The sequence below is a fragment of the Mugil cephalus genome, chromosome 16 (assembly GCF_022458985.1).
Source record: "Mugil cephalus isolate CIBA_MC_2020 chromosome 16, CIBA_Mcephalus_1.1, whole genome shotgun sequence".
In the NCBI taxonomy this organism is placed as follows: domain Eukaryota; kingdom Metazoa; phylum Chordata; class Actinopteri; order Mugiliformes; family Mugilidae; genus Mugil; species Mugil cephalus.
The window spans coordinates 15,606,313-15,622,285 of NC_061785.1; the positions used below are offsets into that span (position 1 = coordinate 15,606,313).

Sequence of the window (15,973 nt, forward strand, 5' to 3'; positions counted from 1 at the left end):
AATGTGTCACTTTCAGTTGAAACATCAGATTAACACAGTGCTGCCTACAACAGTTTGGTCCTTTGCTGCCCCATCTGCTGTTCGCTTGTCCTGCAAATCCAATTATGTTCTTATGCTCCCCAGGCTAAAAATAGTAGAAAAAGACTGGAAACTAAGGAACCATGCGTCATTAAATGTGAGCGTGGGTAAAAAATTATGTTATGGAGAAGATTGATTCTTTCTGCCGTCGCTGATTGATCTATCATGAGAAGATGACAGCATGTGACGAGCTGCCATGACAGTAAGGAGTGCTGGGACTGGGGTGGGTGGAATGGCAGCAGGGGATGAATAACAGGAGGAAGGATTAGGTTCAGAGTGCCGGATGTCTGAAGGAACTTAGGAGGAATCTTTCCAGATACTGGATGAAATAAGGTAAGGTGTATAATGTTTTTAGTCTTAACGTTACTTCTCAAACTGCCTGTTAGTATAAAAATGTGTGTGTTATACTGGCAACTGGTCAGACAAACGTTATAAGTTGCCAGTGGTCGGCATGGACTTTTAATTCTGTGTGTCGGCTGTCGTAACAGCTTCCTCCTGAAATGGACAGAGCGAATTCAGAAGGTTGCTGCTGGAAAATAAGCCAACAGTGAACTCAACGTTCAGTTTTGCTTTCTTATTTGCTCCTATACCTGACTGAATGCAGCTGAAATCTCTGTGAAGATGCTCCGTGTGAAGGGAAACACGTTGGAGTGAGTCATTCTGATGCAGGCACTGATAGCTGGACAATCTGCGGCATTAAAAACATCAGCAATACAATGGCGTGCCGACATCTTCCGAGAGAAAATGTATCATTTGATTTCCAGTTTTCGTTTAGCAAATGTATTTATTGTGGCATCATTATGTTTTCTCATTTAAACACATGTGCCAAAAATACATCAACAACACATTAGCTGGTTGTCCAACGCATGTTGGCTCACTTTCTTAATTGAGATGAGTCATCGTTGAGGCTTTTCCTACTATCCCATGTCACAATGTGAGAAATGCTGATGGTTGCCATGCAGACGCCTGACCCCAGGTTATCTCAGTTGAATTAAATCAGAGTGCACATAACCTGATTAACGCAGCTTGGATTACTTGGCCATCTATCATGTTACCAGGCATGCCACAGTGAGCATGTCTGCTTTGAGTCAGAGTTTTAATAGCGTTCGTGTGTCAGGAAGGTCACATAATGAAATGGATGCAGCTTACACTCTAGCACAAATAAAGTACGCTAGAGGTTCCTCCATTATCTCCTCGCTACTAATAAAAGGAATAGGTTGATGATTATACTTCATGACAGCCAACTGCCAAGTCTGGCTGACTGTCAAACTAATTTTATAAAAGTTATTATTATTGTTGTTATGCAGAGCCATGGAAATGCTACTGCACTGTTGTGGCTTTTCAGTTTCGCACACCATCATGAATTTTTACTTCAGTTTTCTCTTGCTCCTTCTTCCTTTTTCTGAGCCACTTTACATAGTTTCCTTTCTAGTTGCTAGTTGACAGCTTTTTTGCTGTTGCTGTTCTAATTCTGACTGGCTTTTCATGGTGTACATATATAAAAATGTGAAATATCATTTGCACCATCTCTGTTATCATTTATTTCTATTATCGCTGGCCTATTTCAAAATATTCCACCTACACAATCTTCACATGAGCAGCTAGTTGTGATGATAAGATAAAAAATGTTCAGTTTGGGCATAAAAAACCTTTGTCTGTATGACTTTAGAATGAACGAACCTATAGGTTTTACAAAAAAAACTCAACCCTCTCAACCATAACTCAGATTTTTTGAAGAAAAGTTTTGAAGCTCAGTGCAGTGGCTACGGCTGTCGCCATTTTGCCAGTGGTACAATAGCAAGGTACATGTATAATGTTCAGCTGTATCAAATGAATATTGACCCTGACAATCAGCATGCTTTGGCATACATCATAAAGAGGACAGTACTAGGCGTCCCTTCATTCTGAAAGACATTAAACATAAGAATTGTTTACTAGAATTCTTCAGAGTCTAGAGTCTTGTCCCGAAGCTAATTAGCGAGTTTGTTAATAAATAGTAACACTTTCTCAAATTATTTTCTTTGAAGTAGCAATCTTAATGATCAAAGATATGTCGTACATGACATTTTATACCCAAACTTGCCCTACTTATTATATCAAGCCCTCTTATATCAGTTTGAAATTGAACAGAAGGAAGTACCCAATACTATTCCCAATGCACAACATAACAGTACAGTATAGTGGTTATGTTTCTGTTCCATGTGTACCCCAGCAGCATGGGTACATTTGTGACCCTGGCCGAAGTGTTGGAGGTCCGGGGGTCACCGCTGGAGGAGGATGAGGTCTGGTGTCTACTGCTCACCACCACTGACGCCTTACTGAACATCTCCAAAAAAGGTAACCACTTCTCAGCTGTAGTTACATCCCAGTTTTTTGTTCTTGGTGCAGGGCTAGGTAAACGCCAAGATGTATTGAAGCTAATGGCATTAGCTAAAGTTTAAAATCCTATGAGTTGTGGGCCGGTGTTGTGATGTGCTCCTTGTTTAGGTTCAGGTAACATGTGCAGTGTGTTGAGCCCAGGCTCAGTCCTGCTGTCAGCTAACGGGAGCCTGGCCTTCAAGAGCTGTGCCCGATATGAAGACGTAGCCTCGTTCACAGCCCCTGAAGTCCAGCAGGGTCATGCTGCCTCCACCAGGGTAGCAGCTGAAAAGGTAAGAAACAGTAGTGAAGAGTTACGGAGAAATCCAGTGTATAAATATTTTATGAGAAAATGTTGGCTACGCTAGTTTCTAAAAGTGTTTGAAAGTTTGTTTGAATTATCTAAGACAGAACTACCAACAGAAATTGTTATACATAGTCTTTTCATTCAAGAAAAGTCGATTTATGATTGAGTAAAAGTATCTTTGTACTCCTCAGATGGTTGTGTACTCATTGGGCATGACGTTTTATTGGTGTGCTGACTATCATCTTCCTCAGAACCAGGTACATTCGTACCTTCTCTGCTTTTGGACAAATTAATTCTTCCATATTCAGAACACTTCGTTATTATCCTATCCGATTCTTCCTCCCAGCCGGTCCAGTTGAGTGCTGAGCTGGAGGGTTTGCTGCTGAGCATGTGCGAGGACATGGTGGTGAGGAGGACCGACCTGCTGACGGTGCTGGAGGCCTGCGAGCTTCACCACAAGGCCTCCATATTGCCTCCTGCTGAGCGGCTCGTCAAGCAGCTGGTAGAAGATGTCTACAGAAACTCAGTGAGTGGTGGATTAGTTTGATTGGCTTCCAGCTGATTAGGTCAGTCCAGGTTTCGCTCTGAGTTGTTGAGATTGTCGAACGGACAGCACCTGCTCTCTGTTCTTTTCCCTGAGATGTTCAGTCATGTCTTTGCAGAGCGATCACGTGTCCATGACTGAAAATGGATCCCAGCTAACAGACCGAAGTCAAATGGTCAGGGACAGATTACACAGTAAGACATGGATCCCTGTCAAATTTGAAAGTTTGAAAATGTGTTTTGTGACGTTCTTGGCAAGAACTAAGAAGATCAATACCACTGTCTTGGTCATAAATGTGAAACTGTAGCAAGCATTTGGTTTGCTTACTCACTTCCTTATGGTATGTGGCTGTTACTCTTCTGTCCATCAAATGCAAAGCCTGCCCAAACGATTTGATTGCCTCAGTAGATCTTTGCCAGAGCACGAGCAGTTCCCAACGTGTTTCAGACCAATTTTTTCCCACAATAATTTCTTTGGGCAGGGAAGTTGGCCTAGGTTCCAGGCTAGTTTCACATACTACTCTCTATTTCATAAATTTGAAAAACTACAACTAGCTAGAGATAGAACGTGTTTATTAATGAGTTAGCTTATTTACCTTTGGACCAGCCATTCTAGCTCATTCCTGCTGTTACATTAAGCTAAACTAAGCTAAGCTAAGCTATGCACAGCTAGCTGAAGCGTCATACTGTGAGTGGTATAGATTTTCTTACTTCTCTGAGAGAAATCTAATAAGCATATTTATCATTTGTTTTGATCTAACTGTCCACTGAGGACACAGATTTCCATGACCATTGTGAGAGCTCTGACACAGAGCTTGTTTTTTTAGGGAGCTCTTTCAGTAACTCAACATGGGCACTGAAGAAGAAGATCTCAAAAACGTTCTCGGGAGTGTCCTATCCAGCCAGTCCCACAGGGTAAGTCCAAACACATTATACCGGAGGAGCATTAGCACATAATATACTGCTATTAAACGGTTGCCACTTTTTAAATACAAAACAATACACTGAAATTGTATGTGAATGTGAAATCATCAAAATTTAAGTTATATTCAGTGAAAACCATAAAAAAACACTGTGGAAAAACAGAGCTATAAGCAAAGAGCTATAAAGGGCAGCGGCTCTCCCCAAAGGACTCTTTGAAAAGGTTCCACATTAAAATAGAAATTGTCTGGTCTTGAGCCATCATCGTATGAGTGACAGATCTCGCCTGCCATCAGACTGAGAATGAAAAACTAATTTTCCCCAGGATTCCCTCAGGAGGTCGACTCAGGGAGACATACGGCACCTGGCAACACCTGAACCGCAGCCCCTGTAGTCCATATATGGATGGTAATCGAAATGCTCGATCCATGTCACAGTTCGAGTCCACAATGAGTCTGAGCGACAAGAAAATGAGGGTGAGCCTAATTATCATATCACGTAGTCTAGTGGCATATATGTAATATTTTACCAATTAATTTATCAAAATCTTACGTTGGAGAACACTCACAATATGTTTGACCTTTTCCCTTCTCCTGTAGGACATGGGCCCTGAGTTTATTAGAATGTTAGATGAACCTCTGATTGTCCTCGAGCTGCCAAACTCTATTGTGGTGAGTCAAATGTTCAGTCTGGTTTTACTAATGCACGCACATCATCAGTGGCACTGAGTGAATTGATTTCTTTTGTTCCTCTTCACAGTCAAAAAAAGGGAAATCTCCAACCACCCAGAGAGAGCTTAGTGTGGTGATGCCAAACAGTCAGCGCATCCTGGTCAAATGTGAGGTGAAATCCAGAGGAGGAGACGTCTTCGACATGATCGTGGCTCACTCCAACCTCGTGGAACACTTCTACTTTGGCCTTGCTTACCTTGACGGTATAGACGAAATAAATGAGTGACCGAGTGTGTAGCAGAACTTTGTGGTCGTACATTATCATATTGCTTATGAGTTTTCTGTTCATCTCTCTATTTTCTGGTCAGACAATGAGTTTTTCTTTGTGGACAACGACACAAAGATTTCCAAAGTTGCCCCAGATAGCTGGAAGAAAGTGCCTACAGCCACATTTGTCCTTTTCTTCAGGGTTAAATTCTTTGTCAAAGACATTTCCCTTCTTTTGTAAGTGTCACTTTGTTGAGTTATTACCACCAGAAGTTCTGCTGACAAAATATGTGGTGGAAACCTTCAAATGCGCGTCATCTTTTCCTGCAGGCACAAACAGACCCGCCACCAGTATTACCTCCAGCTCAGGAGAGACCTTTTGGAGGACAGGCTGTCCTGCCACGAGGAGACAGCCCTGTACCTCGGAGCTCTGGCCTTGCAGATGGAGTATGGAGACTGCGTGCCTGAGGTAGCGCACCTAAAGTTAAATTTACTGATAACGTTGTGTGCGCTATGTGTCCACGAGAGACGGCTTTTGAGATAAATCCCCTGCAATCCACTGTTTATATGTTTTTAATTTCCCTCCTAAGAGTGTTGTGTTAATAAAAGATCTCTTACGTGTAGGTGTATGGTAGGAACTACTACCGCCCTGATCAGTATGTCTCCAAGAGTGTGATGGAGAAACGTGCCTTGCCCTACATTCAGGAGGAGCTGCTGCGACTTCACACCAGCATCGCCGACATGCTAACTGATGAGTCAGAGCTTGAGTTCCTCAAGGTAGTGAAGCCGTCCCGAATTTGACGGTTCAGGCCACGATGCCCCATCCGTGCTAACTCCGTTCTGTTCGCACCGGTAGGTGTGTCAGCAGCTGCCGGAGTACGGCGTGCTGTTCCACCGCGTGACGCGTGAGAAAAGGCCTTTAGAAGGGGAGATTATCCTCGGCGTTTGTGCGAAGGGTCTCATCGTCTATGAGGTCAAGGAGGGCTGCAAATCCACAGCTCAGAGTTTCTACTGGAGGGAGACGGCAACCATCTCCTCTCATGTGAGCCAGGTGACACCTGCCATAACGCCGTGTGTTCGCATTCCTATCCTAAAAATATTTCCTGCGTGTTTCTTTTCTCCAGAGGCGTAAATTTGTGGTGGAGTGCCGGGGCAGCAAGAAGTACACCTTCATCACAGAGAGGTCGAAGGTTGCCAAATACCTGTGTAACCTTTGTTCAGCACAGCACAAGTTCAACAATGAGATGAACTCCCGACAGCTAAGTCATAGCCTGGTCTCAGGTCAGTTGCTCTTACGGATTTGTTTGGTGACTTCTCTCGTCCAGTTACTGAAGACAGCTGCCTCTATCCTCCCTGTATTTGCAGATGAGAGCATTGTGCAGTATGCAACAGTGTGCCGCGCTCAGAGCAGCCAGATCAAGTCATACTCGTGTTCTGAGACGCCCCAAGACGACAGCGGCCTGACAACACCTCAGAACGAATCCCTGACCAAACTGTGTGATGATGTCACGGCCAGGATTGAGGCACGCGTAAAACAGCAGCGCCTGTGCTCCAATGAGCAGAGGTATATAGTTTTATTTTTATTTTAGTCTCCCTACTCCGATAAGCACTCATTTTGAAGAAATTAGAAAGAGAAGTGAAATGTCTTTAAGAAAACACAGTTTTAGATTTACCTTACCTACCGTAACATTATGAGCCCTCAAGTATCTGCACACTTCCAGGCCTGGTGTACATTAGACAGCAAATGAACTGTTAACTCTTCTAGGTAATGTGTTAGAGGCAGCAGACATACATAGAAACACATACAAACTGGTAAGGCTTGTACCTATAGAGTGTGATACCGTGACGGACAAAGCACAAACTGAATAAGGGTTATAGGAGGATGTGCTGATCCACAGTGGCTTCACCTCACAACATAAAAGACTTAAAGGACTTAAAGGATGTGCTGCTAACCTCTTGGTATCATGTGTCACCTCAAAGAGTCCATGTGTTGGTAAGTGACAGCTGTTTCGGTTGGCACACAAAGGGCCAATGGGATATGAGGCAGAGGTAAACATGAACACCTCTAGAACTCATTAAGACACAACCTGGCTCCTCATTTTAAGGCAGCCATACCACAGAGGCACAGGAGAGCGTCAAAGCACACACAAAGTAACTGGGAATCCTTTTCTGAATTTTGTTTTTCCTGTGTTTGTCTCATAGCACCTGCTCCAGCAGTCAGCGCAGCAGCACGAGTATTCGCTCGCCAGCATGCTCTCAGAGGAGCGGATCCGAAGCCCCCTCTGGTTCACCAGCAGCCAGAGGTACAGTACAACTAAGTGCACTGCTCAGCTTCCTTAACTGAACAGCCTTGACTGTTGCCCATGCCATGGCGTATTCAAGTTAAACTAAAGATAAAACTTCCATTCAGAACTCAGGACTGAACAAGGCACTTGAATGATTGATGAAACACAAGCAAGTCCAGTTGTTGTCCTTTGTTTTAGCTTTGTTGTAGATAACTAAGCTCACCGATGCCACTTGTCAACTGTGTTTCTCCACCGTATTTTGTTTTGCAGAAACTCCACCAAAACTTGGGGCCTCACCAGAGAGAGAAGTCATATGTGTTTCCTTAAAAAAAGACCCAAAGCTCGGCCTGGGTAAGCTCATAGCATTTGATTGTACACCGTCAACAAAACTTTTATCTTTTTTAATATTTGATGTTGTACAAGAAAAAATACTCAGTCATAGTAGACATAGTACCTGTTCTCCTGTGTTAAACCTAACTAGTTTTAGTAGTATTAAAAAGTAAGGATATTTCCCAGTTGCACTTTAGAACGACAACTCAAATGCATATGGCTTACCAGCAGAGAAAAAAAAAACAACGAGTCAAGCTGTTTTGGACCATGGAAGCTTTCAGACAATGTTTTAGGTGATGGTAGGTGAGGGGAAAACATTTTCAACACACTTTTGATTTTTTTCCAAACAGGCATAGTGATAGTTGGAGAGGACACAGTGGGCCGTTATGACTTGGGCATCTTTGTTGCCTCTATTGTTCCCGGTGGACCTGCAGACAAGGATGGACGCATCCGAGCAGGTATCCCTAACCCAGTGTTTCTCAAACTTTTTTCATCCACTTTAGTAAGTTGTTGACAAGAAACAAGGCGCATTAAACTGGATTTCCTGTCGTGTGGGGCTCCCCACACATTGAGAAGCACTGCCCTAACCTAACCCTAACCCTAACCCTCACATGGGCGCTTTGACTTTATGTAAAGCAAACTCTACTGGATCCACTTTTCACTGTTCTCATGGAGAAATTATCAGTTTATTACTAATGCTTATACTACTACTAATGCTAATAATTCCAGTGCAAACTAAGAAAATCAAAACAATATTTTGCAAGAAACATGAGCACAAAAGGAGAGGCCGTTTGAGTCGCACAGGATCTTTAAACGTCTCCGTTACTGGACACAAACCCAATTTCACTGTGACCTTTGCCTTCAGGCGGCCGTCTGATCTCTCTGAACCACATCAGCCTGGAGGGGGTCACATTCAGCGAGGCAGCAGAGGTCATGCAGAGCAGCCCGGAGGAGGTGCAGCTCATTATCTCGCAGCCAAAAGGTGCTCTATATGTGTATGCATGTGTGGTTGCTTCATGAGTGTGTAACCCTGCCATCCATGGCTCCCTTGTTTGTGTGTGTAATGTTGGAGATTGAGTAATGAGCGTATTCTGCTGATGCACCTGCTTGGATTTAATGAAATGTAAATGTTAAATGCTAGTTTGTACTTTTAGCATAACAAGCCAAATAATATGAGAACAGCATTCGTTTTCTCATTTAACTTTCTTATAAAAGGGAACCTAAGTTTATACTGTATAGCCATTATTTTGAGATATAATCAGTTAAATTGTCTTCATGCAGTCTCTGTCAGTCCCAACAATGTGCGCTCCCCTGTGTTGAGGAATTATGAGTCCCAGAGCACCCTGATGGCAGACGGACGATCAGGAGACGACAGTCTCGATGAGTTCGTCTCAGCCATGATGACACCGAAGACCAGAAACACGCTGCCTGTCCCTCGTGAAGTACGAGTCCTCAGTACACAGGTAGAATCCTAAGAGTTTTCAGACAGCTTTCATGATCATATAAATACCCTAGGCTGAGCAGAGCGTTGTTGAATGTTACTCTGTGTTGGTTTTAGGACTGCTGCACTCTGTCTCCCTCCATGAACTGCATGAGGCCAGAGGAGATCACTGTGGAGCTCAGGAAGATATCCGGAAACCTAGGGATCAGCATCTCTGTGAGTTTATGACAAACTTTGTCAGTGGCCAGAGCATTCAGACAAACAGTTGGTTGTGGTTTAGGCTCAGATCTTTATACCTCTAACTTGGCTGCAGTGTAAGAATTGAGGAAAAGCATTAGGGCACAAAAGGCTGATCCACCTGATCGGATTAACATTTGACAAGATTAAAGAAAGTATGTGAGAGTGAGAGAGGACAAGGTTGGTCCTTTTTAGTTCGACTGACTCATCATTTTGAAAATTAGCGACACCACAGTGTAGAAATATTGTATGTAGTCAAAAACTATGAGCCCTTTATGACATTTTTTATTTATTTATTTTTTTAAACCAGAGGAACCGTTATTCTAATTATATCACTGGTTTCTATGTGAATGAATGTTTAATCTGTATTTTTTTCAGGGTGGCATCAACACAACCCTCGCTAATGGAGGAATCTATATCAAGAGCCTGGTTCCAGGCGGGGCTGCAGAGAGAGATGGACGATTACAAACAGGTAATCCAGTTCTTATTAAAAAACGCTGAGGTTATGTGTGAAGAAATTTGAAGGCTCCAAGTATATGAGTCCTTTGGCGAGGTATGACTTTGGTGGTGAGATGACACCTAGAAGGATTATTGACTTGTAGACCTATTGTCCCGTTTGTATGCTGTCTGATGGTAACAGTATAAGATGTGTAAAGTCTCAGTTATTCTTCAAAGCAAACTAAAGTAAAAATTGTGTAATGTTTGGATGAAACTGGATGAAAAGGAGAAACCCGCTGTAGGACATAGATCATATTTCTCTTAAAAATAAATCTGTTTGCTTATTTGTCCCAATCTTTTCATTTACAGGTGACAGACTGTTGGAAGTGGATGGGGTTGACTTCCACGGCTTCACATACCAGCAGGCAGTGGAGTGTCTAAGTAAAACTGGGCAGGTAAAGGACAATGTGACACTATTTGCAGATGACAGTGAGCTATTTTTTTTAGACATATATAAGGGTTGATTGGTGACCCCCAAAGGATGAGGATGGATTGAGACATAAACTATGAACATGCAAAAAATACCTATTAATCATGATGGTGATGTTTTCACTCAAAACACTACTGTAAATAAAAACAACATCTCATAGCTACAGGCCTTGCTGAAGACTATGAAACACTTTTTACTACATGTAAAAATGATGCCTAGGGTCTTGGAGTGCTGCTTGTCATATTAAGTTCATGCACAAAGGTTTTGGAAAAATGGAGTAAGAATGGTTGACAGTCATCAGAGACTTGACCTAGCTAAGACAAAATTTGTCAATCACTGGACCGCCAAATGATTTTCCACAAAATAAGTAAATAAGTAATTTAAAATTAGATCAACATCACGCGATATCCAAACAACATAGCTAAAACCAAGGCAACTAAATACCAGGCCACTTGAATGAGTCGCAAAACATCAAGTCTAGATGCCTTTGTTTCAGCTTAGCTTTTCATATATACAACAATCGTGAGGAGTTCCTTTTGTGTAATCTTCCAGTAACACATTTAGTACACAGGCATATATGTGAACAGCGATACGGCCTGCTCTGTGCAAATGAGTAGTTATCAAGCAAGTACACTCACCGGCCACTTTATTAGGTACACCTTGCTAATAAAAGGTTGGACCCCCTTTTGCCTTCAGAGCTGCCTTAATTCTTCGTGGCATACTATCAACAACATTCCTCATAGACTTTGGTCCATATTGACATGATAGCATCACGCAGTTGCTGCAAATTTGTCGGCTGCACATCCCATTTCACCACATCCCAAAGGTTCTATATTGGATTGAGATCTGGTGACTGTGGAGGCCATTGGAGTACAGTGAACTCATTGTCATGTTCAAGAAACCAGTTTGAGATGATATGAGCTTTGTGACATGGTGCATTATCCTGCTGGAAGTAGCCAACAGAAGATGGTACACTGTGGTCATAAAGGGATGGACATGGTCAGCAACAATACTCAGGTAGACTGTGGCATTTAAACCATGCTCAGTTTGTACTAAGGGGCCCAAAGTGTGGCAAGAAAATATCCCCCACACATTACATCAAGGCAGGATGGATCCATGCTTTCATGTTGTTTACACACATGCCTACATGCCTAAATGCACTGAATGGCAGTCATGTAATTGGCTGATTAGCTAGTTTTGTTAACAAGCAATTGAACAGGTGTACCTAATAAAGTGGCCAGAGAGTGTATATTTCCAGTCTTGTCCTTTTCTCTGTCCTATATTAAACCAGCCAGTGGACCATTCATCCATTTCTAATCATACTTCCTGGCTTCTTCTACAGAGTCACTTTCTTGTCCCCTATTCTTGACTCTCTGTAGGTGGTATCCTTGGTTGTGGAGAGGGAGTTAATTAATCTGCCCAGAGTCCTCCTCAGTGCTGACTCCAGCAGGAGTGTATCCAGCCAGTGCCTCAGTCCAGCTACTCGCCAGCACAGACTCAACAAGTCCTCGCCAAGTGTTTCCCCGAACACAACCCCCAACCGGACCAGAGATTACAGCTTTGTCACTGATGGTAGGATGCCCCAGCTCCAGTTTAGACCAGCAGGCTTTTAACTACAGTGCATAAAATACATTTAGATGCCCCAAGAACAAAGGGCCTCAGTTTATCTTTTTTATTTTCTTTGTTTGAGAACACATTACAAGTATTTCCAGAGAAGTTCTACAGTGTAGTGTGCTACAATACTACACCAGGCAGCAGGCCAAGTCGGACTGCCTGAAAGTGAACTTTCACACACTTCCTCCTCACACTTCATCCTGATCCCCCTTACTGACCTTGACCCTCTTATCCCTCTTTCTTATCCCTTAGCTCGTTCTTCTGTAGCTGTTCCCAAACGCCCCTACATTCATATACTCTGCTGAAAATCCCACATGTCACAACATGACAGAACTTCATCTTTTTTAAAGCTTAATACCCTGACAACTCTCACCCCGTACTTTGTGATGTGCCATTACTAAGCTAACTTCCTTTTATCTGCAGAGGGCTGAATGAGACATCCAAGTAATGATTTTTTCACTGTGAAATAATATTTTTTTAATCTAACCACATAGATATTTCTTCATTATGTTAGAATCAAAACACAACAAAGCTTTTTTTGAAATCATCCATTATAAGCATGAATCCCCGCATGAATTAAAGAGAATCAAAATGAGGCCCACTGCAACAATACAAAAATACACTTTGTTTTTATTCGGTGTCCTGTATTTGATGTTATCACCCCCACCCCATAAGGATGCGGCAAGGTCAGCTTAACCAGGACTGGGGAGTGACGATAAAAACTTCATTGCCAAGAACCTCAACTCATAGCCTACAGGTGGGTGCTACAATGGAGCTATAGCTCAGGAAATACTGTATGAGCCGCGCTGACATTTACAGCAGAGTATAGATTATTCAACGTCAGCACTGCGTGAAAAACACAGTCGACTGGCACCAGTTCATTGAACAGATACGCTGGACTTGGCTTAGTTTTCGCCGCGAAGCTATATCTGCCTACTAGCACCTCTGTAGTTTAAAAATGAACTTGTCTGATGTCTTTGTTTAGTTAGTACACACCTCCACAAAATGTAAAACTTGCTGTTTCTGGTCTATATACTGCTGCAGGTTGCTACTGAGCGGTTATCTCCGAGGATAAAAAAAAATGAAGCCAAAAACTGCAGTTCCTACAATGGCCACTTGAGGCTTCCGGGCTAAAATTTTCCACCTGTGCATCAGAAATCAACATGTTTACATCCTTTAGCTAATTTATTCACTCATGACAACTCTTTAGGAGAAGTTTGTTTATATTACTCGCAAGTATAATTCATATCAATGAATCGCAAAATCTTTGGTTGATTAGACATTTTGATATATATTTTTTTAATTTTTACCAGCAGTTTTGTCCCACAAATTAAAATTTCTTTGAATACACATTAACGTGACTCCAACTTTGAAGACCGCTGTTCTGGACTGTTTAGAGAGTGGTGTTGACCATCTCATCTAATGCTCACCAGAAGAGTGAATTATTTTACCCTAAATAGTAAACTATTGCTTTAAAGAAATGAAAGCGACAAATATGTACAAAAAACAAAAAAGCCCATGACTCCTAAAAGTCTTCTCGTTGAAACATATCTGATGCCAGCTCTAATTTACAGTATGGTGATGTAAGATCTCCTCAATCTCAGTTGTGTTGATCTTAATGCATCCATGTGGGGAGTGATGAGGTCTAAGACTAGACACCAATCGATTCTTTCTCTTGATGATTATGATCTTCCCCTTTTCTCTTTCCCTCCTTCCCCAAGCCAACACCCAGGAGGTGACTCTGACCAAGAATGCCAACGGCCTGGGCTTTAGCTTCCTAATGTGTGAGCTTGACCCACCCACCAAGGACTTTGGCTGCCTGGTCCGGATAAAGCAGCTTTTCCCCGACCAGCCGGCTCAGCAGAGCGGCAGAATCCAGGAGGGAGACATCCTGCTAGCTATCAACGGCCAGTCGCTCAAAGAGCTGTCCTATCCAGTACGTGCAGATGGCAAATGAAGTCTCTCGTTATTAATGTTTGATTTGCTTATAATGAAATCTGTTATTGTCACCTAACTCTTATACGATCTGCATCAAGAAGCTGCATCACTACGTCACTCCAGGATGTACTAGTACTGCTGTATTGGTTTTCTATAGACGACACTGGTTTAATATATTGTGCGTATATTCGCGTGGTGCATGTGTATGGAAATATATCGCAACACTATTTTCTCTTTGTAGAAGGTGCTGAAGCTGTTTAAGAATTCGCCTCCTGACGTCCGGCTGACTCTCTGTCGGCCTGCACCAGGTACACGCACACACATCCCGACAGACACGCACATTACACACTACCGCATGCATGGACTTCACTCATTTCTTCGTCCGTCTTCTGCAGGGATCCTTCCCTCTATCGATCAGTTCACCGGCACATGACAGATCTCCCGGAGTTTTTGGGTTTTTTTTTTTGGAGGTGGAGACTGACGGGAGCCTGGCTGATGAAGCCGTTCAGGAACGTAAAGCAGATCCTATCGATGGACTCCAGCTCTGCGGAAAGGTCAGCAGTCTGCCACAACTTCACCGGATGCGACTGAACTCACCGCGATCCCGTAGATAAACAGCCAGAGGGCACAGCTTGCAGTGATGTGACAAATTAAGGTTTGTCGTCTCTGTTCTGTTGTCATTACATGAGCAGAGGTGGACCAGGAGAGCGGAGCGGTTGGATATCGAAAATGGATGTTTGCGGATAAAATGAAAGACATAAAGGTGAGCGTCAGAGACGTGGGTTAGGGTTATCCTCGGCTATATCCGAGTTCTGGATACTTTGACTCAGGTTTCACTGCACGGTCACATGAACACATCATAATGTACAGTTTTGTGGATTGAAACTGTTCACAGGGCCCGTCTAGTCATTGCTAAAGCCTGATACCAAGTCTAATCTTGAAGGTTTGAAAACCAAGCAGCGCCTGGTTCCACTGAGGAGCTGTTGCTTTTGCGGATGGAAATATGACAATCAGTGAAATTGCCTCCTGATGTGTTGAGTTAGAAAGAGAAAAATCGCATACCATCAGCAGCGTTGTGTTGCTCCGTGCCAGTAAATCCCACAACCTGTACACGTTTTTGTGCTTAGCCGGAATGTTAATCATGAACTTAACCCCATCTATCTAACATCTTTAACAAAAAATAAATATATATATCTATATTAACCACCTCAATGCCCTTAATGCACAAGACAAAACCTTTAATCCATGCAAAAACTGAGAGCTTTAAAGAAATCAGAATTTATCGCCTGTTCATGATTTATCCACTAGGTGGCAGCATTGTGTTTTAACATCCCTCTGTGTTTCAGGCAGCACTTCGCCTCACTTCTTGATTACCAGCACTTTTCTTTGGAAACAAAAGGAAGCTAATGATGTTATTGTTATTTCTACTTCACAGGGAACCCTTCTAAAGGCGTTTTGTTGACACCAAGAGGGGAAGAAGACGACTGAACCAAACTGTGAAGAAAGAAGAGGGGGAAAAAATCGTCGAAAGTGGAAAATGTTGAATCTTGTCAAGCTGCTTAATTAAAAAGAACGCAACCTATACCTCTAACTTTTTTTTTAGGCGTTTCGTCTTCACGTTTAGTGTGTGTTGACTTTGACGTGGCCAGAAATGCGACAAACATAAACATTTTCTCACTGAAAAGGTCATTAAACTGAGCCTGACCTGAATATGGATGATCTGCTCCCAAAAACATCCATTTAGTGTGTGGACAATCTTAGCACACACGCGCACACACATACACACACACACACACACACACACACACACACACACACACACACACATAAACCTCCCTGGGTGAGGAGCCAGCAATGGCCCCTCGTAAATAAGGGTTCCTGTATTTTCTGTGAAACCCAGTAGTGCATCTGGATCCCATCAGAGCCTCTGTTCCCTTTGCAAATGATCCCAAATGTTTCTAATTATGCCAGTGGAGTCGGCACGAGGCTGTGTGAGCGCGCGTGGGCGTTTTTGCGCGCGTGCAATCGCACTGACGGGCGCACACACCTAAGCGC

General features: G+C 42.8%; 1 protein-coding gene across 3 annotated transcripts; it reads left to right on the top strand.

Moving 5' to 3' along the window:
* Positions 1 to 114: 114 nt before the first annotated feature.
* Positions 115 to 15,500, top strand: frmpd2 (FERM and PDZ domain containing 2). 3 transcript variants are annotated; one of them, XM_047609272.1, is made up of 30 exons: positions 115 to 411; positions 2,291 to 2,415; positions 2,566 to 2,729; positions 2,935 to 3,000; positions 3,090 to 3,269; positions 3,406 to 3,481; positions 4,114 to 4,201; positions 4,533 to 4,683; positions 4,807 to 4,878; positions 4,967 to 5,141; positions 5,247 to 5,382; positions 5,476 to 5,614; positions 5,770 to 5,922; positions 6,002 to 6,187; positions 6,270 to 6,426; positions 6,511 to 6,709; positions 7,348 to 7,448; positions 7,701 to 7,781; positions 8,111 to 8,218; positions 8,626 to 8,742; positions 9,042 to 9,223; positions 9,319 to 9,417; positions 9,817 to 9,910; positions 10,246 to 10,331; positions 11,746 to 11,938; positions 13,702 to 13,916; positions 14,160 to 14,226; positions 14,314 to 14,472; positions 14,611 to 14,681; positions 15,354 to 15,500. In XM_047609272.1, the coding sequence occupies exons 2-28, from the start codon at positions 2,295 to 2,297 to the stop codon at positions 14,349 to 14,351; spliced, it is 3,444 nt and encodes a 1,147-aa protein (XP_047465228.1). In that variant the 5' UTR covers positions 115 to 411; positions 2,291 to 2,294; the 3' UTR covers positions 14,352 to 14,472; positions 14,611 to 14,681; positions 15,354 to 15,500. The 3 variants fall into 3 exon arrangements, with proteins under 3 accessions (XP_047465228.1, XP_047465227.1, XP_047465229.1); XM_047609271.1 differs by having other exon boundaries at positions 2,294 to 2,415; XM_047609273.1 differs by lacking the exons at positions 14,160 to 14,226; positions 14,314 to 14,472; positions 14,611 to 14,681; positions 15,354 to 15,500 and adding an exon at positions 12,656 to 12,737 and having other exon boundaries at positions 2,294 to 2,415; positions 13,702 to 13,848.
* Positions 15,501 to 15,973: the final 473 nt, after the last annotated feature.